General features: G+C 39.2%; 1 protein-coding gene across 2 annotated transcripts; it reads left to right on the plus strand.

The window, feature by feature from the left end:
- The first annotated feature begins 9,426 nt into the window (after positions 1-9,426).
- On the plus strand, positions 9,427-18,967 carry neurod1 (neuronal differentiation 1). Of its 2 annotated transcripts, XM_070914143.1 has the most exons (4): positions 9,427-9,450; positions 16,466-16,578; positions 17,572-17,801; positions 18,408-18,967. In XM_070914143.1, exons 2-4 carry the CDS (start codon positions 16,556-16,558, stop codon positions 18,965-18,967), a joined length of 813 nt encoding a protein of 270 aa, XP_070770244.1. In that variant the 5' UTR covers positions 9,427-9,450; positions 16,466-16,555. The 2 variants fall into 2 exon arrangements, with proteins under 2 accessions (XP_070770244.1, XP_070770243.1); XM_070914142.1 differs by lacking the exon at positions 9,427-9,450 and having other exon boundaries at positions 16,310-16,578.
- The last annotated feature ends 1,870 nt before the right edge of the window (positions 18,968-20,837 follow it).

Below are 20,837 nucleotides of genomic sequence, written 5' to 3' on the forward strand. Positions count from 1 at the left end.
ATTTAAAATATCTGCCTGTCAGGTGAAGGCCAACTATTCCCAGCGCGAACTGCATGTGAGGTGAAAGGAAAACTGACCCCCTCAGGGCTGACTTACTGTCAGGCAAAGGTTAACTATCCCAAAGTCAGCTGCCTGCCAAACAAAGACAAACTATCCCAGCGCTAACTGCCTGTCAAATTAAGGATAACTATCCCAGCGCTAACTGCCTGTCAAATTAAGGATAACTATCCCAGCGCTAACTGCCTGTCAAATTAAGGATAACTATCCCAGCGCTAACTGCCTGTCAAATTAAGGATAACTATCCCAGCGCTAACTGCCTGTCAGGCTAAGGATAAATAACGCAGGCTAACTGCCTATCAGGTAAATGCTAACCTATCCCAGGACTAACTGTCTGTCAGGCTAAGGCTAAGTAAGCCAGGCAAAGCGGCTGTCAAACGAAGGCTAACTACCCCAGGTTAAATCCTGGTCAGACTAGGCTACTTATTGTAGTCACCTACTGACCAGGCTGGACTAGATATCCCAGGCTAAATCCTGTTTTTGGTACCTATCCCAGGTGTTCTACTGACCAGACTAGTTGTCCAAGGCTAACTAGCTGACAGATCAGGCTAGTTGACAGCAGCAGTAAGCTAGCTGGTGTGAGTCGCTGTCTGCAGCCGGATGCTGGAAACACTGAGCTGTTACACAACCTGCAGTTCTTATCAATGGGACAAACTTCATGCCACCATTCAACACACACACACACACACGGATGGTTGTATAACGCTGCGCAGCCGCAGTGTTCGCTAATCCTCCCACTTTCCACCAGCAGCCATGTTGGCCTCAGGCCCCTGCCCTGCAGCTGTTGCTATAGTAACCTCTGATTCTGATTCTGCTGGTCATGTTACCACGGTGACGTTACAGAGGACACGTCAGAGCACCGTAGAGCCAGAGGGTTGTGAGTGACAACAGCTAATACTGTGTGTGTGTGATAACAGTGTTGACTCAGCAGAAGGAACCCCTCCTCTGTTTACTCTGCTTTCTTTTTTCTGCCTTTCTTTCCGTCTTCTGTTAGCTTCTTCCTGCGTTTTCTTTCTTCGCCTGCTCGCCAGCTCTATGTGCCCTATCTCTGGGCGTTGGTCTGCTCTCTTTGTGTGTGTGTGTTCTGTGTGTTGTATGTCTAGGCGTCGGCTGCGTGTCGGTTCTACGTCAGCAGCTGATAACACCGCTCCTAAACACACACATACACCTCCAGACACCAGGAAAACATATCAATAAACCAGTAAGCAAGTAAACCAGTTAACCAGTCTGTCACTCAACCAGCCAGTCAGGATTGAAAGAGCCATACAGCCTAAATATCACATTTGAGTCCATGAACGACTCAGTCTGTTGACTGTACGTTCCTGCTGATCATTTTCTCATCATCCATCATTTTTTTGTGATTGATTTTCCTCCATCTAAGCCGTCACTGGTCTCAGTCCATTTCTAAGAAAATCTACTTGCAGCAACTTGAAACTGGCTGCAGAGAAATAATCCATCACAGTCAACATTTGGTCAGCGTTATTTTAAGATGTCATCAAGTGCAGATTGATCTGAAAAGTCTGCACTGCTTTGACACACATGACAGGTTTCAAACGGGCTAACACAGGGCATTAAAAAACATGGGCGTGGTGCTTTAATCAGGTGGTGAATGGATACTGTACCTGCATTCAATCAGCCAGCTGGTGATGTTGTTAGGAACTCGCCCTGACAAAGAGAGAGACAGATGAGCATGTTAAAGCAATGAGCAGATGCCGTGTGCAACAGTGATTACAACATGCTATAAAAGCAATACAGCTGTGCAAGAGTTCAGGATATAACTCTCAACATCTCAGCTGATTATAGTCATGGTGCCAGCAGGCTTTCTGCGAGGTTGTACTGAGGCGCAGCTGTACATTGAGCTCAATGCTAACGTCAGCATGCTAACTTGCTCACAGTGACCATGTTCAGAAGGTATCATGTTAACCATGACACAAAGTACAACTGACGCTTTTGAAAATGTCATCAGTTTTACAGGTATTTAGTCATAAATAATTATAATTTTGGCCTGATGATGGTGCTAGATGGAAAGTTAAGGAAACACCAAAGTCATTACAATTCATCCTGTGGGGGACATGAATGTATGAACCAAATTTCATGGCAATCCAGGTCCAATAGTTGTGGAAACGTTTCACTCAAAATCACAGATGTTCTACAGGAAAGTCAGGGGATGTATTGGAGTATTCATCCTCTGGGCAAATTTAGGGATATCTTTACCAAATTTCATGAGACTCAATCCAATAGTTATTGAGGTATTTTAGTCTGGACCAAAGTAGTGGACCGACTGACCAACCAACCAAACGTATCATCTCTAGAACCGCTAGCATGGCTACAAACAAAGGGCGAGGATTAATGTGATAAAACACGGTATTTCAGCTACAGTTGCAATGAAGAACTGATTATATGTTGCATGATTCACAAGTTTCAACACAGGTTGTGTATTGTTAAAAAGGGCAGGCGTGATAAACTATAGCTTCGGCCAGCAGAAAATCTTGTGTTGCACTGTAACAATTGTACTATTTATTAAGAGTAATACAACAATATGTATCAATGTTGAGATAATGTTACTTACTAACAAGGAGTTTATCTGTATCACCCACCCATATCATGCCCTTCGTCAGCCTTAATATCTTGCTTTAGAAAAGAAAAGAGAGAAGCTGTAGTTTTTCCCATTCACTTCAACACCGTCAGAGTTTTCTTAGAGTAGTTTTCTAGTGGACATTAGAGGAACTGCAGCTTAGCACACTTCAGCATTAGAGCTGGGTTTTGAGGCGATACCAAAATCAATATTTGAGAGTCCAAAAAAAACAGTATATCTGCCAATATTAGTTTTATGTTTTATAATGTAAATTATGATAAATAAATTTGTCTGTGCTCTCTAGAGAACAAACTATGCAATGGAGACACTGTTTCTAAGTTACCTCAGATACACTACACCACTGGCCTTTGTGTTCTGCAATTTTTTCTTACTTATCAGCCGATATACACAGCAATACTGATATAACTGTGATAAGATAAAATCTGCACTGACTTTTTTGGCTTTTTTGTCAGCTAAAGTGGCTGCTGGTTGGCAGGGAAGTGAATAAAGGATATTGAAGCTGAAAATATAGAGTAAATGTGAAATATCTTGCTTTTTAGAAATACATTTAAGACACACACACTGCTTTGGCGAGAGTTGAGCTCATTCTAACCTGGTTCTTCTGAGGGTCTGTCTGCGTCCCCGTTCCTCTGGCTCTGTTGGGACCCCTCGGGGCCACAGTGCTCTTGTTCTGATTCTTGCCAGATGGAGTCTCTGCTCTGGGCCCAGGCCCGGCGCCGTAGGAAGGCTATGTTGCAGTCTGATGGCACTCTGGGATCTGAGGATCAATCAAGCAAAGAATCTGTTCCACAGCCTGACAACTATGAAGTCATCAATCAGGTTTGGCAGGTATTCAACCTGACAAACAGAAACTACAACTGATTGAATACAAACACACACAGAGCAGGTGAATCGAGCTGCATATCTAGGTCACTAACTGTTCTTTTCAACCAAAGACATGACTGAGGGACCAGCATCAATGACAATGTAATATCACATTGAATTCCGGTATACATGAAGGACTTTGACACATGAATTTGCGCCATCAAAACCAGTGATTTAAAGCCTTTTTTGTGCCCCCAAATCCTGATGAAATTTTTGGTCAAGTTTGAATTTGCTCTACTACCACTTGGAGTGGCAAAAGCTGGACCTTTCAGCGATTACTCCATTACTGTAGCTTGCTATTTTGACTGTTTATGCATTACTTTTAGCTAACTATATCATTTATCTATTTCTTAAGCTAGCCATTTCAATTTTTTACCTACAACTTTTAGCAAAATATTTCAACTGTTCATCCACTACTTTTAGTTAGTTATCTAAGCCATTAGCCATTACTTTTCTCAATTTCAAAAAATGGTTTCTCTGTTACTTTTAGCTCTTTAGTCCAATTGTTCATACATTATTGTGTCCATTACTTTTAGGTAATTATTTAAACTGTTTAAGTTTAAGACAACCTACCTGGAGCAGTGCTGGTGTCCATTCCCAGAGCTCCCCTCTCCATATCTGCCTGTCTGTGTGTCTTTTGGGGTTTGGGGTCAGTCAGTCAGACTGACGAAGCACAGGTAACACACCTGGAGAGAGAGAGAGAGAATCTTCCTCATTTATTTATTTATTGGCTTTTAACAGGAACAGTGCACATTAATAAACAAAGCTGCAGATGTGGCAGAGTTCCCGGACAGACAGACATTACAAAGTCACACTAATAAAAGAATAAAGTAATTGTAATAGCTTATAAACATGTAGAGCAATAATAAAAAGAGAAGGGAATATTAATGTTACTAAAATATATATCATAGGACATATACTACATTGCTAGATACTAAGTAAAACATGCAACACAGAAGCATACCGTACACAGACATAAAAGGTTACACATACAGTACATAAAATTCACAAATCACTGGCGATGGCAAGATAGCAATAGATGACAGCAGACAGCAAAGACAGACTGAAGACAGCGAGGAGCAATTCATTTTTAACACTGGCAAAGCTGATCACGAATCAATCATTTCTTTAAATAAATAGTACGTGCTCCATCCTGGAGGGATGAAACAGAGTGAAAACGCTTTGTGGTGAGATGAGAAGTTGAGAAGTGGCCTTTATTATTGATGACCAAGTTACCCACACTGAGACCAGCTGAGATTACACACACACACACACACACACACACACACACACACACACACACACACACACACACACACACACATATATATATATATATATAGAGTAGCCAAAAAAATCAAACCCAGAAAACAAACAGTAAGGAAACATGGATGCTGTGAAAACCACTGTCGGAAAGCAACAAAGTACATGTTTTGATTTTATGCTACTTTACAGAGATTTCATTCGGGCTCAGTTCTGTATCGGCTAAAATGAACCAGATCAAAATCCAACCCATTTCTTTACTGAACTCTGCTGCGGTTTGTTTTGTTCACCTCAACCTGCTAGTGTTGCAGCGCCGGTCTCCTTTAAGACAGCCGGGCTCTACAGTGCAGCATTTCACTGCATATGAAAGAGAAGTGTGTGAAGGTGAAGGTTAAAATGACAAACGTTACCGGCAGCAGATCACATCAGCTTAGGCTAATAAACATTCATTCTGTGAGTAACTTGACGCAAAAAGTAAACTTGGTTGTCGTCAGGTTTGTGTGTCTGTACTGTGTTTTTGTAGCTCCAACAACTCCAACAGAGTGATACGTCTGCACTCAAATTAATCAACTCAATTTCAGGAGTGGAATTCTTCAGTTAAATTATTATTTATCAATTTGATAGTTTTTATCCAAAACCATCTGCATTTGGATCAAGTAGCTGAAGAAAAACAAGGAGTGCCAAATTTAGTAGCATCAGATGTTTAATCAACATGTCATCTCTTTTGCTGCTTTGTATATATTTATCTTTACTGTCTATTCTGAGCATCTTTGGCACAAACATTTATTTTGCAATGAATTAAGTTGTATCTTATCTAATTTTCAGGTTGTAGCTTATCGAAGTATCACATCGGACTCTAATATTAAAGGTCTTTAATCAGGGCCCAAAGAACTTGCTCAGGATATCTCTAACTGAACTTTTGACTCCACGTCATTCATTCGACAAATATTGCAGATTATGACTTTGATTACTGACAAAACATATGATCAGTTAATAAAATAATGATTGAATGATTACTACCTCAGCTCAGTCTCACAGGCAAAAGACTGGCTGAGCCCCTGCAGCTGACCATGATACCAACAGAAGTCTGTCACTGTAAACACTGTTCACAAACAGAAATGTAATAATAGGTCATTTGGTTAGATGGTTGCTAACAATAGCTAACAAAGTCATTTACTAAAATAAAACTCAAGTACAACATTAGATCAAAAAAGCAAAAAGAGAAAATGAGGCGATGAAAGGAGAAAACTGAAGCACGGAGTTAAATATAGAATAATCCATACGGGGTCACTGACTGGAGGAGAGGAAGAGGGAGAAAAAAAAGAGGAACATGAAGCCAAATCTAAATGAGAATGTGTGAAACAGGAAACGAGTGTTTAGAATGAACAACAGAACAACTTCCTGTCCGAGCGAGAGAGAGAGAGAGAGAGAGAGAGATGGAGCGATCTATTTATTTTTAGATTTCACTTGTAAATGCAAAATAAACTGGAATGTCAATAACAGACAGACAGTGTGCAGAGAGCGAGTCCTCTGTCTTTAGCACAGAGCGACCAGCACAACGAGGAGCTCACCACAGTCCTCTTTAAGTCATCCTTCACCCCAAACCTGTCTATAAGTTTCACTCAGCTCCTCCAGGCTTAAAGGAGGCTACAGAGAGTTTGTAGTGTCTGCGTTTAGTTTGGATTCTGACTATATTAAAGGAATCAATGGTGACAAGTTTCCAGCCGGGTATCGAACCTCAATGCTTTTTTGGTAACGACCGAAATATGTCAAGTGGGCATGCAATGTCTGGTCAGATTCTTAGCTTTGTTTACTAGTTATTTGATCAAATATTTCATATTTTTAAGAATTATTTAGCCAATCCCAGACCATATTTTATTTAGTCAAAGTCCTTGTAAGAGTCTACAGCCACACTAGCGGCTCTTTGAGGCACAGCATCACCATCTGAGCTCACTCTAGAAAGAGACAGATACCTATTCAAGATATTTGTGATACAGATAACAAGATGCTGATTAAAGACTGGAAGTCAAAAGTAAACAAAATTTCAGGAATAGAAAGAATAACCTCTAGAAATCAGAAATCAAGAACTAGAATATTCAAGATAGTTAATGGTTTAAATATGAGGCCCACAACTAAATAATAGAGAGGAATTTATTATTAGAGAAAGGCAGATGTGGTGTGATGAAATACAGATTCAGCTGTAATCAATCCAATGTTTTTAATTTAGTATGGATAGTCAATCAATTCGATTTTTTTTGTTTCCGCATGTGGCGATTCTTTTTCTCTTTCCTTCCATTTTTGTTTATTCCTTTTTTCTTTCCTTGTTTTCTCTTTTAACAGCTAAACGTATACTAGAATAATGAATATTATAAGATGTAAAGAAGTGTGAATCTACATTATCCACTCTTGCAATAAAGTATAATAAAAGATATGTGAAGATTTTCTGCTTTTCTCTGTTTTGTATCATCATTAATTGAGAGAAGACGACCCAGTGACTGCATGAATATCCAGTCTGTCTCGAAAACGACTCTGACAGAAACCAGAATCTCGGAGGTCACGACTGCATGAAAGAGCCCACACTTAGAGTCTGTTTCCTGCAACCTGAACACAGCAAACACTCCAGCTGTGCTGACACTTGAACCTTCGTCTCACTGACAGCGGCCAGAGATCACTGCAAACAATAGCATGGAAGTGGGGGCCCAGAGCCTGTTTACATCACTGTTACATCAAACTGCAGGATGACACTCGGATCAAAGAGAAACTGAACAAAGGCTCTACTTATTAATCTTATTTCTTTTTGGATCAATGGTCACCACAAGTAGAGTCTAATGAGTACATTTGCTCCAGTACTTGTACTTGCTACTTTAAATGTCTACTCCACAACATTTCAGAGGGAAACATTGCAAGAACATCTTCATATCTTAAATCTCTCTTGCTCTTTTGCTCATGCGAGCGCTCCAAGTCGGATTCAACTTGTCGTAAATCGTTCGTTTCGGCCTGATAGATGCCACCTGTTCATGCCACCTCTCAACTGCCATATAAGGCAGCCTGTTCGGCTCTGTTTGTGGGTTTGACTTTCATTCACAAAAATGTGACCAAAGAGGGTAAAGAAATAGTTTCAGGTGCCGCTGTCGGAGTTCAGCAGACAAAAAACAGAATCAAAGATTTCTGATTCATCTTTCAATCAAGTCTCAAGCAAAAATGCCAGAAATCCTTGGGTTCCAGCTGCCTCCAAAGTGAGGATTTTATGCTTTTTCTTTGTCATATATGACAATAAATTGAATATATTTGGGTTTATTCAATTATTCATGCAATTTGAAGGCATCAACTTGAAATTATAATTGTCATTTTTGAGATTTCACTATTTTCTGACAATTTCTAAACTAAAATAATCAACCATATAATCGATAATGAAAAGTAATCCCTAGTTGCAGCCGTAGTTGTATTAGGGGACCAAAAACTTCAACGGCAACATGTTCATAGGATGATTACAGCAACCAAAACCTGTTTCAGTGTTTTGGGGCATCTGACTATTGTTTTAGGAGAGACTTGAGAAATTGTGACCCTACCCTTTAACGAATCGGTTCTTGCCTGAGGCTCAATGTACTTTGCTTTTCCCTGAAAGCTGGAGTTACTGGTCACTTGGTTCAGATTTTACATTAAAACAACATCAAAAATATGATGCATTAAACTGGCAGACAGTATATAAAGCTGTTAGAACGAGCTCCATTTCAAGCAGCTACAACAAGAAAATGCTGCTTGCACGTCTAACTGTCAGTTAATAATGTAATATATGATCATAAAACATTAATAGGAGACATTCAGCTGCATGACGCGTACTTTTACTTGTGATACTTTGCATTTTGCTGATAATACTTCTGTTGAGTGATATCTATAGTTGTATGGAGTACTTACTCCACAGTGTGAAGCACTTTATTTTACTTCAGAAAAGGATCTGAGTACTTTTTCCACCACTAACGTAAGTAAGTACTTAAGCACAGTACTTGAGTATATGTGAGTTACAATCTACCATACAATACATTCAAGCATACAAGAAGAAGTATTCAGATCCTTTACGTAAAATAAATATTATACTTAAAATACTTAATTACATGTCATGCATTCAAAATGCTACTTAAATAAAAGTACAGCAAAATGTACTTGAAGTAGCTAAAGTAAAAATACTCTACAATGTGTAATCAATTTTAGGTACTCAGTACACTTCTGTACTTTAATAGAAAAGTACTGCATCGTATTTTATCTTTTCACATGTGTTTCACATGTAAAATCTGTAGAGTAACTAACGCTGTCAGGTGCAATAAAAAGCACAATACTTACTCAATGAACTGTAGTGAAGTAGAAGTATACAGGGGCAAAAAGTATAAGTAGCTCAAAATTGTACTTAAGTACAGTTACTTTCCAGCACTGACAGCAACAGTTTTATAACAGAGAGAGAGAAATAAAGACATTTATTGTAGATCTCTTTAAATACCTGCTGGACGAACATCACTCAGTCACTCTTAAATCCATTTGAAGTTGTTTAAAATGACCACATGTCATAAAACTTTCCTTTTCTTCTTTAGATGAGACTAACTTGTTTGTCCTGTTCAGTTGTTCCTGTTCTGTCTGACATGGAGAACACACTGACAGCAGCCGTAGTAAAAACCTCTGCGCGTCCACTCAACTAACACCAGCAGCAGTACTATCACCTCGATGAAGCAGTATAATGAGCAGTACTATTAGCAGTACTGTGAGCGGCCCAGTAACTCACCGTCATGTTTCTCCCCACTTTGTGTCTCCGCTCCCAAACTGTCAAACTTGTCCAAACTTTTCTGAAAACACTCCAACATTCCTCCTTCCGCTTCCTGAAACCAGCAGCGTGGAGGGAGCGGGGGGGGGGGGGGGGGGGGGGGGGGGGGGGGGGGCGTGTCCTCTGAGGGTCGCAAGCGGAGAAACAGCGACACCTGTCGGCCTGCTGCATTACACACAGCACAGCAGGGCTGGAGGAAGTAATTCACATCCTTTACTTCAGTAAAAGTACTAATACACAGGGGCGGAAAGTAACTAAGTACTAAGTACATTTACTCAAGTGTTTTCATTTTCTGTTACTTTATGCTTATACTCCTATTTTATTACTACTCCACCACAGTTCAGAGGCAAATATTGTACTTTTTACTCCACTACATTTAATTGATAACTTTAGTCACTAGTTATAACAACATATACATTATAATGTATTATTATAGGTAATCATAACATAATACTTTATTGATACAAAAATCTTATAGGCAAATAGGTAGTCAGATACATCTAGTGGAGTAAAATGTACAATGTTTCCCTCTGAACTGTGGTGGAGTAGTAATAAAATTAAATGAAAATACTCAAATAAAGTACAAGTTCCTCAAAATTGTACTTAAGTACTGTACATGAGTAAATAGAAATATCAGTGCAGTCACAAATTGGATTGTTTGAGCTGACTGGATCCACTATCAAAATATGTTTTTAAAGGTTATTTATCGTGCTTTGTGAATTACTTTCATACTGAAAACATAGGAGTCCTAAAGGTAGGACTGACTGACTAACTCAGCCAAGTAGAAGCTACTTTTAGCCTCAGGATGTTTTGTGAATATGACCACAGATTTTAATGAATTCACAGCAGTTCCACCACATTTCCTCTCTAATAATTAACACAAAACAAATTCAGTTCAGGCCTTTATTGGCATGAACGTTTCAAAAATAATGTTTCCAAAGCGTTAAAATACCATTTGACCAAATATTTGGACAGTAAACAACAACAAATGATTTGACAATGTCCAAAAAATATAAAATCAAATATAAATGTGTGTAGCAAAACCTTAAAAAAGCAAAACCCAGAGGTTGGGAACCACTGGAATAAACAAGCTCCACCTCAGCCAACTACAACATTAAAATGCTGATTACACATTGATGCATGAGCATTAACAATGTTATAATGTCATACATAATCACATGTTAGTCACAGGGGCCATTTTTCTATGTAAAGAGTACTTTTATATTCCCCAGACTTTTTTTGTTTTCTTAGGACCATTTATTAGAGGTTTTACACACATCAGTTCAGGTCTAAAAACAATATGCACTTGTTGTCAGGTTTGCTGCCAACACCAACTGAAAGAACAAACAATGTGAAGTCAAATATCTTTTCAACAACAAAACCCAAAACAATAACACCATCAGAATCTGTTACTATAATACCCCCAAACCACCTAAACTCACATAAATAAAATATTATATATATAATATAAAAGAAAGAAAGAAAGAAAGAAAGATGTTTGGTTTGGTTTGTGTTTTTACCTGCAGTACCGATATGTAACAACCAGATGGAAACCAAACACCATTAAGCTGATGATCATCTTTGGAGACTCACTGCCGCTGTTTGGTCTGTTGGTTGCAGATGATACAGCAGCTGATAAAGACATTGATATTTAAAATATTTAAAGGTATAAGTGATCTAAATATAAACCAAACTGCGGCCATTATTTAAAAGAAAAATTAAGTGTATAATAATAAAAGAATTATTCATTTTCTGATGCTGTTAAAAGGTTTCCTCAAATTCGTTTGTAAACAGGAAAACATAATATATTTTCTTTATGCCAGGTAATTTCAGAAAGTTAATTAAAGTAAATATTATGGATTAACCCTCACATAGATCACATTATAAAGAAACTTAATTTTGGTATTGATGTTCTGTATCTTTCCACCTATTGCTTTACATTTAATGTTTAAGAGACTTTCCCATCATTATTGTGTGTTACAAACCATGTATTAAATGCTAAATAGGGCAATTGAGTCTTATCAATACATTTGATTAATTGAATGATTTGACCGTAAATCCAAATGATCAAAACATGACTATAAGACACTGTTTGATATATATTATATACTGTGTGTGTGTGTGTGTGTGTGTGTGTGTGTGTGTGTGGAGAAGGTCAGATTACCCTATTCATACAAAGAAGAAGCACCCAATGAAAACTCAACACACACACACACACACACACACACACACACACACAGCCTGCAGTATAGAATAATAGTTCTTATTCAACAGCGAGTTGCTGTTTGTTCACTTTGCTTTAAATAACAAAAGAAGAAGATTTCTCTCTGTCTGTTTATTCTAATTTTCAAACTTTTCCTCGTTCTTGTTTCAGTCTCCAGATTAACGTCATTTAATTTCTGGATGTTTTAATCCACTCAAATTGTGAATGTCGGGCTCATTTGAATCCACTTACAGCAACTTGCAGAGTCGTTCTGTGTTCAACTACTTCAACCAGAGGAAACAAATAAAAAAGTTTATTATCATTAAATGTTAAACTCAGAATTCATGAGATAAATCTGACAAACCCGTCAGTTTCAGACAGAAAGATTGATTTTGTGTTAACCATTAGCTGTCAGAGGATCTACACCGATGGACAGACACATGGGTCCTCTAAAGTTGCCTGGTAACCTCCTAGCAACTGGTTCATGGTCACCGTAGCAACCTCCTCACTAGGAAAACAGCCTGGTCCAAAGTCCAGTGTTTCTTTCCTTTAGGTCAGAGCTGGCTCAGTGGATGTGGACTGCTGAGATAAACCACGTCTGCTGGTTTCCTCCAGCTCCTCTTCCACTGACTTCTTTTAAACGACATGGCTAACAGGCTAATGCTACATGCTAACGGTTAAAAAGGACAAAATTTATGCTAGAAAAGAGCTAGTTTGTACGACGGGTTGTCCGATATGTTGTAAGGAAGAAGTGTTCATAGTTTTTTTCCAAAGTTCACACTCGAAGGCAAAGTGAAGAGCTGACCATCATAGCGAGTGGGGGAGACACAATATTGTTTAAATACGGGGATAATGGCAGACAGTCTCTCCTGGAAGACTTTCATAGTGTTGCACTTCACATGAAACGGACAGAAGTAGCTGTGTAATACATGAAAAATCAGAGCTAGAGAGAGAAATTCAAACCCTGCAGGTGGGTAGGAATGTCAGATTGTCGCTATCAGAAAGTATTGGACACATTAAAACTTTGACCTGATGGTGGCACTAAATGAAAAGTCGGAGGATCATCAAAGTTATTATAGTTCATCCTGAGGGGATCATGGTTGTCTGTACAAAATGTCATGGCAATCCATTCAATAATTATTGAGATAGTCTGGACCAACAGACCGACAGAGCCATCCGTAGAGCCGCGCCGCTAGCATAGCTAAAACTTATATCTAACCAACAAGCTTCACAGGTCCAGACCAGTTTATTTGGGGGACCGGGTGCTTTGAGTCTCAGGTTGTAAATAGTGTTTCCTGCAGTGCTGCCCTCTGTGGTTGGTTGGGGTTAGGGTTTAGGTGAGGCGTAGCAGAGATAACCAGTTGGGGTCAGGGATGAGGTCTGGTGCAGGTTACTATCAACAGGACTGAACCTGCTCCACCAATCATTTAGTACAGGCGGCCATTTGGACGCCATTTCCACCTGGTCTGATCTGGATCAGGAAGAACTCATATTAATGCAGGTGTAACACAGAATACTACTGGATCAGTCAGACCACATCTGGAGGTGATCACTTTCATCTTCATCATCATCATTATCATCGTCATCATCTTCAATATCATCATCGTCATCATCATCATCATCATCATCATCATCATCATCGCCTTCATCATCATCAACTTTAACATCATCTTCATCATCTTTAACGTAATCTTCATCATCAACTTCATCTTCATTATCATCATCTTCATCATCAACTTCATCTTCATCATCATCTTCAACATCATCATCATCAATTCATCTTCAACATCTTCATTATCATCATCATCATTATCATCTTCAACATCATCATCACCATCATCACCTTCATAATCATCATCTTTATCTTCATCATCATAATCTTGAACATCATCTTCATCTTCATCTTGAACATCGTCATCTTCAAAATAAACGTCGTCCTTTTCATCATCGTCTTAATCTTCATCATCATCTTCAACATCTTCATCTTCAACATCGTCATCATCATCATCATCATCATCATATTTGACATCATCTTCATCATCTTTAACAAAATCTTCATCATCAACTTCATCTTCATCATCATCATCATCATCATTGCCTTCATTATCATCATCTTCAACATCATCTTCATCATCAACTTCATCTTCATCCTCTTTAACATCATCTTCATCATCAACTGAATGTTCATCATCATAATCTTCATCATCATCATCATCTTCAACATCTGATTCTGATCATCCTCATCATCTTCATCTTCATCTTGAACATCGTCATCTTCAAGATAATGTCGTCCTTTTCATCATCGTCTTCATCTTCATCATCGTTGTCATCATCTTCAACATCGTCATCATCATCATCTTTACACACACGTGCAGTATTCTCAAATATCATGTAATTATCTCACACACCTTCCATGATGGATGTGTGTGTGTGTGTGTGTGTGTGTGTGTGTGTCTGCGCGCGCATGCGTGTATGTATGTGGCGACAGATGGTCAACTTTCCTCACAAAGAGAGAGAGAGAGACAGAGAGAGACAGAGAGAGAGAGAGAGACAGAGAGAGAGAGAGAGAGAGAGAGAGAGAGAGAGAGAGACTCTTTCGCTGATACAAATGGAAGATTTGTCACGTGATCCCCGGGGCCGTTTTAATGACGTACACACCATATGGCGCGTGCCGGGAGGGCGTGGCCTCGATATGCTAATTACCCCCAACCCCTAATGTGTGTGTGTGAGTGAGTATAAAAGCAGCATCAACCCACACACACCTCAGAAAGCTCATTGCCGATCCCACATAGTCACGCACGGACACGCACATAGCGCGCGGGATGAGTACGATCTGACAGTGACTTCTTACAACAGGTAGGTTTTGTTTTTTTTTACAGATTATTAACCAATATCTGATTGATAAATTCCTCCTCTGATTGCTCCCTGTGTAATCTAACCTTCAGGACGATACATCTGATTACTTATTACTTATTTATACCAAATTAAGAATCTATTCATGCTCATTTTGGTGATTCAGTAACTTAATAATTCGTCTCATCTGTATCAAAATAAATCAGCATGTGTCAAAAATAAACCAAGATGCCTTATTTTTAAAATTCTGATTAGTTTTTAATTCTTTAAATGTTATTTCATTTGTCAGTTTTCTTAATATTAGCCATTTTTTTATTTTAATAATTCTATGTGCTGTTGCCCGTCTGGCCTCAGCCTGGAATTTAAAAATCACCTTTTTGTCCGTTTTATTTTGTTTATTTATGCTCCTCCGGTTTGTCCGCTCACCTCCACCTGTCTGTCGGCCTGTTAAATTAAAGGGACCAGTCAACAGAAAACGGGAATGAAAAAAAACGCATTTTATTCGTCAGCATTGGGTCAATTAGGCTATTATTGATATTATTATAAAGCTTCTACTTCAAGCCGACTACTTTTAATAAATGGTGAATTTATCGTTGCATTTTAAAATTGCAATTAAATCTTAAATCTAAATTATTTAAATGAAAAAATATTTATACCGGACTTTGGCTTGGACGAATTTTGACGTCTGTTAAACAGAAATAAACTACATAAATAAATACAAACTGAACAAATAGCTGATTCCGTTTCTCTCCGGACAATCTGAAGGCTGTTTGGCTCGAAACTTTCCATTTCCATTTTAATGTTTCTCTAACTTAAGTTAAATATAAAATGTATGTTCTTGTGTTGTACAGGTTGTAAAAATATCCGAGTCAAATGTGGGATTTTGTTCAATATAAATGAAACAACAGTTGCAGCTATTTTCCGCATTGTTTTTTCTCAGAGTCTCCGTCTGCAACAGATTGATGTAGCTGCGTATATTTATTTTTTCAGGCAAGAAGAATCTCACTTGAATTAATTTAATTGACTTTCTGGATCAGATATGAACCACAAAGATTTCTTTCTTATATTTTTGAGATTGAGAATGAGAGCTCGCTCTTGGACGTTTGAATCTAATCAATCTAAACTTCACTTGAACTCTTTGCTTGGGTCTCTTTGTCAAGTAAAGAATCACAGCAGTTTTTTTTTTTATTGTGTTTGTGCCCATTTTATTTCAAAGAAAATGAAAGTTAGTGCCTTCGGATTCTCTTCAAAACATAAAAAACCCGAATTATTCTGAGTCTGATCTAAACTTTAATCCCAAAAAGCAAAATGTTTGGGGACATTTTTTATGTTGTTTGGCAAAAAATGTAATTAACGTTGCATGATAACATCTCGTAGGATATGATATGAAATGGTCATGTGTAAACAAATGCCATATGTTCCTCAAAATATGGAAAATTAGCAAATAAGGTGGTTTTATTTATAACTTTTAAACATGTATTAAAACTTTAATAACAGCTGTGAGAATATGTTGGATATGTAAATCAAAATCAGGCCTCTAATGGACAGTTGAATTATTTTGTCTTTCTTCTACACAGAGGATAAGAGTGATAATGAGCTCTCTGTGGGGGTGTTTTCTTGTTTTCTAATGAACATATTTCTTTACAAACAGAGAATCAGCATCATGACCAGGTCTGTGCGGGAGGAGCAGGCGTCAGTAGAGTCGGACGAGCAGCAGGAGCTTCACAGCCCCTCAGGCGGAGAGACAGAGAGGGAGGGAGGAGGAGGAAGAGGAGAGGGAGAGGAGGAGGAGGAGGAGGACAGCCTGCACCGTCTGGAGGAGGACGACGAAGAGGACGAGGAGGAAGAGGAGGAGGACGACGACGACGGTGAAAGCAGACCCAAGAGGCGAGGGCCAAAAAAGAAGAAGATGACGAAGGCTCGTATACAGAGGTGAGGATTTATTTTTCCTCTGAATGCAGATCATTTTACATTTGGTAGTACCTCCAAGATCTTTGGGAGAAAACGTCAGGAAACAGGGCCAGAACAAAAAACTTAGGAAACCAAGGGGGCAATTTCCTCTGGACCCCCCACATTTGTTCTACCTCCTCAGAAATGGGAGAAGATTGGAGAAGAGAAACTGATAAAAATGCAGCTTCATGTGCTCATCTATGTAGCCTTCAACTCTCAAGCAGTCACAGCAATACGCTTTACCAGCAGCAGAGAATGATCTGTGGTTGCAGCCTTTACTGGACAGAGTGAGGTGCAGAGGCAGGAAATGGGGGAAGAGAGAGGAGGACGAAAGTTGCCAACTGCAGTTGAACCTGCAACGTTTTGGTGACGTTTGGCATGTGCCCTAACCATTCGGCTACCAAGGCGCTTTGCCACGCGCAGTCTTAATTATAATACTCTCCTAAACAGACACTAGAATTGAACATCAGTCAAAGATAAGGCAGTAAACAACACTGGTTTTGTGTGTAAATTTGAAAAGCAGTGCAGTGTGAATCCTTGGATAGTTTCCTGTGTTTTCACAAGTCATATGACTGAAATTTCCTAACAATAATACAAATTTGTAACTACAAAATAACTTTATCTTTTTTAGTTTAATTCCAAAAATTTAAAATTCTTAAAAGTTAGCTAAGGTTTATCTAATAGCCTGCGTACACCAGCCAGATTTCAGCTGTCATATGTGTTTGACAGAAAAGCATTTTTTTATGCTTAAAGTCTGTTTTCTTCTGTTCAATGTGTGTAACTACACTAATCATATTTATGGGTACACTTCAGGTGTAAGCTAACATGCTAACTTCTTATGGTTGCAGACATTTGTTTAGCTGCATGAACACTCACTCTCAAGTGGTTCTTTGAAGCTGATTATCACTACTAGCATGTTACAAATATGATAATTGATATCAGGGCTAACAATGAATCCCCTTTGTGTTCCTGCAGGTTTAAGGTGCGTCGGATGAAGGCTAACGCCCGGGAGAGGAACCGTATGCATGGGCTGAATGATGCTCTGGAGAGTCTGCGGAAAATCGTCCCTTGTTACTCCAAAACCCAGAAACTGTCTAAGATCGAGACGCTCCGCCTCGCCAAAAACTACATCTGGGCCCTGAGTGAGGTCCTGCGCTCCGGCAAGGCACCCGACCTCATGAGCTTCGTCCAGGCGCTCTGCAAAGGTCAGCATCACCTTACAGCAACCGACTAGACTGGTTGACCAAGAACCGGAGACAGTTTGGAGCCTGGTCTCTGGTTATATAAAATTAACTTGAAGTGAAAAAGTATGAGATATGAAAAGTGAGCATGTGGCCTCGACCATTTAAATTGAAATGTCAGTGAAATCCACCAAAATCTTAACAGTTTTCTAATAGATCCTCCTAGTGCCAAAGGTGGGAGTGCCATTGGGCATTGTATAAAAACAAGTATTTGTATATACTGTATATTTTGAATCTAAATCTGAACCCACATGTTTTAATATTATTAATTTAAATAGTTGTATAGGGAAAATTGTCATTATGTGAGACTAAGTCTACAGACATGCTAGCAGCTGAGACTTAGACACAGCGGTGCTTTAAGCTAAATGCTAATGTTAGCATGCATAATTACATGCTGAGATGCTCACAATGACAATGCTAATATGCTGGTGTTTAGCAGGTACTAATATTTACCATGTTCATCATCTTAGTTTAGCGTGGTACAGGTACTTAACAGGTATTGATATTTAGTGACAGGTATTGACAGGTGTGTTGATCGGTATTGACTGATTATTGTCTCTCTGTTTTCAGGTCTGTCTCAGCCAACCACTAACCTGGTGGCGGGCTGCCTGCAGCTGAACCCACGGACTTTCCTGCCGGAGCAGACTCCAGACCTACCGGCTCACCTCCCCCCCGCCGGCGCTGTTGCCTATCCTGGACACTTCTCCTACCAGAGCCCAGGGCTGACAGCCGGCCTGCCCAGCCCGCCCTATGGCACCATGGAGCCCTCCCACATCTTCCACCAGGTCAAAGGTCAGCCCTACGGCCCGCTGGAGCCCTTCTTTGATGGCGTCCTGGTGTCTGACGGCCCAGCGTTTGACCCGCCCCTCAGCCCACCGCTCAGCATCAACGGGAACTTCTCGTCCTTCAAGCACGAAGCCGTTGCAGCCGCCGAGTACGACAAGAGTTTCTCCTTCAGTGTGCACTACGGGGGAGGCGGAACTGGGGGACACGCTGCCATGTATGGCGGTGGGGGGTCCAACCCGCGGTGCGGTGAGCTGCAGGTGGACGGGCTGATGGGTTTTGATGGACACTCACACCACGAGCGGCTGATGAACGCCCAGCTGAACGCCATCTTCCACGACTCATGAGGAAAAGAAGGGCGAAGGACTGAGAGACTGATGAAGACAGAGGGATGAACAGAGAGACAGTTGTATGAAGAGACAGACAGTTCTGTGTATTTATATCATTTCATAGCTGTCTTTCTTTCTGTCTTTCCTTCTTTCTGTCTGCATCAGGCTCTACGACTCAGTTTGGTCATGAGGACGGTGATGTCCATGATGATGTAACCTTCTTTGTAGCGCTTCATCCTGCAGGAGACGCTCTCTGAATGTCTCCTTATTATTCATATTATCACTTACAAATAATCAATTATCAATAAGCAATAATCTGGAGGAAACTATGCAATTTTGTTAAACCTGAGCGACGCTCAGCTGATAATTCCAAATGTTGAAAGAATAAAGATTTCTCTATTTTTGGGTCAGTGTGTAAGACGGTGTTGAGCTGGTGTTGGGCCGTTCATGTTGTTCATGTGGTTTTTACTTTTTGCTTTTTATAACGTTCCTGTAGCGTTTTGTTAACATTTCATGTGACTCTTGTTCATATTTTATAAGATAGATGTTTATAAAGGCCTTTCATTAAAAGGAATTCAATGTGATTCATCTGAGAGACTCTTTTCACCAGCAACAACACAACATAACACCTCCAGTTTAGTCCAGTTTACTGCGGCTGAATCCGGTTTCTTCCTGGTTAGGTTAGTCCCCTTCAGTCCAGTTTGAACAAGTTCACTTCAATCAAATTCAACTCTATTCATAATGTTTAAAAAAACATATATACATGAAACACAGACAGAAAAATCTAACCTCTCAGATCATGAAAAAAATAATGTTTTTAAAGCAGCTCAATGCTGCTGCAGTACAGTACAGTACATATTTAAGATATGCTTATGCTTTCGGTCGGTAGTGACTAATCAGAACCAGAATCAATGACCTCAGCTGATATTTGATATTCAGTTTTAGGGGGTTCGCAACGCCTGATCAATTTCCAAAATGATTAACAATCTGGCTGTTGGATGATCAGATGGATTTCACAATTTGTCAGGGTAACGCTTTACTTTAAGTTCCCCTATTTAACATTTATAGGCAGTATATAAAGATTGAATAAGTAGTTTATAACACATTATAATATAGTTGTAAGTGTTTATTGATGAATTTGTTAACACCTATAACTCCTCCTGTGGGCACCCATAAGTGGGGGCTGGTGTATAAACAGATAATGAATGACAACATAGTAAAACACAGTTGTAATTTAAAATTTATCTTCATAGGAGAAGTTACAATTGCTGACAAATATAGCATGTTAATAAACACTTAAACTGTCCTCATATCTGCTTACAACCACATGATAGTGTGTTGTAAATCATTTATTAACTGTTTATAAACTGCTTATAAATGTTAAATAGGGGAGTTAAAGAGAAGTGTTACTTAATCAGCAACTATTTTGATAATTGATTAGTAATTTAAGTATTTTCTTAAGCAACAATGCCTACTTTTCACTGATCCCAGCCTTTCAAATGTGAATATTTGCTGATCTTCTATGAAAGTAAACTGAATATTTTGGGATTGTTGGTTGGACAAAACAAGGAATTTGAAGATATTAATTTTGGTTCTGGAAAATTGTGATGGGTGTTTTTCACAATTTTCTGACATTTTGTAGACTGAGCAATGAAAATTAAATGATAACGAAAACAATCGTAAAGCCCTATTCTGAAATTTTAGTCAGCTGTCGTGCAGTTTGAGTCATTCCACGATCCAACTTCCTGCATGGCTGCTGTCAAAAGATCCATTATAAACTGTAGTGAGTTCATTTTAATATTGTGTAAAGTATTTAGCTTAAGATGATGCACCAACCCTCTCTCAAACCTGCAGACATCCTTAAAAAACTTCACATCATCAGCTAAAA

This window comes from Enoplosus armatus, chromosome 11, assembly GCF_043641665.1.
Source record: "Enoplosus armatus isolate fEnoArm2 chromosome 11, fEnoArm2.hap1, whole genome shotgun sequence".
NCBI classification, from domain to species: Eukaryota; Metazoa; Chordata; class Actinopteri; order Centrarchiformes; family Enoplosidae; genus Enoplosus; species Enoplosus armatus.

Bases quoted from the DNA above. Each gene is read 5' to 3' on its own strand.
- neurod1 (XM_070914142.1), top strand. From the start codon at position 16,310: ATGACCAGGTCTGTGCGGGAGGAGCAGGCGTCAGTAGAGTCGGACGAG. The intron at 16,579-17,571 runs GTGAGGATTTAT...GTGTTCCTGCAG, and splicing joins ACGAAGGCTCGTATACAGAG to GTTTAAGGTGCGTCGGATGA. The intron at 17,802-18,407 runs GTCAGCATCACC...CTCTGTTTTCAG, and splicing joins CGTCCAGGCGCTCTGCAAAG to GTCTGTCTCAGCCAACCACT.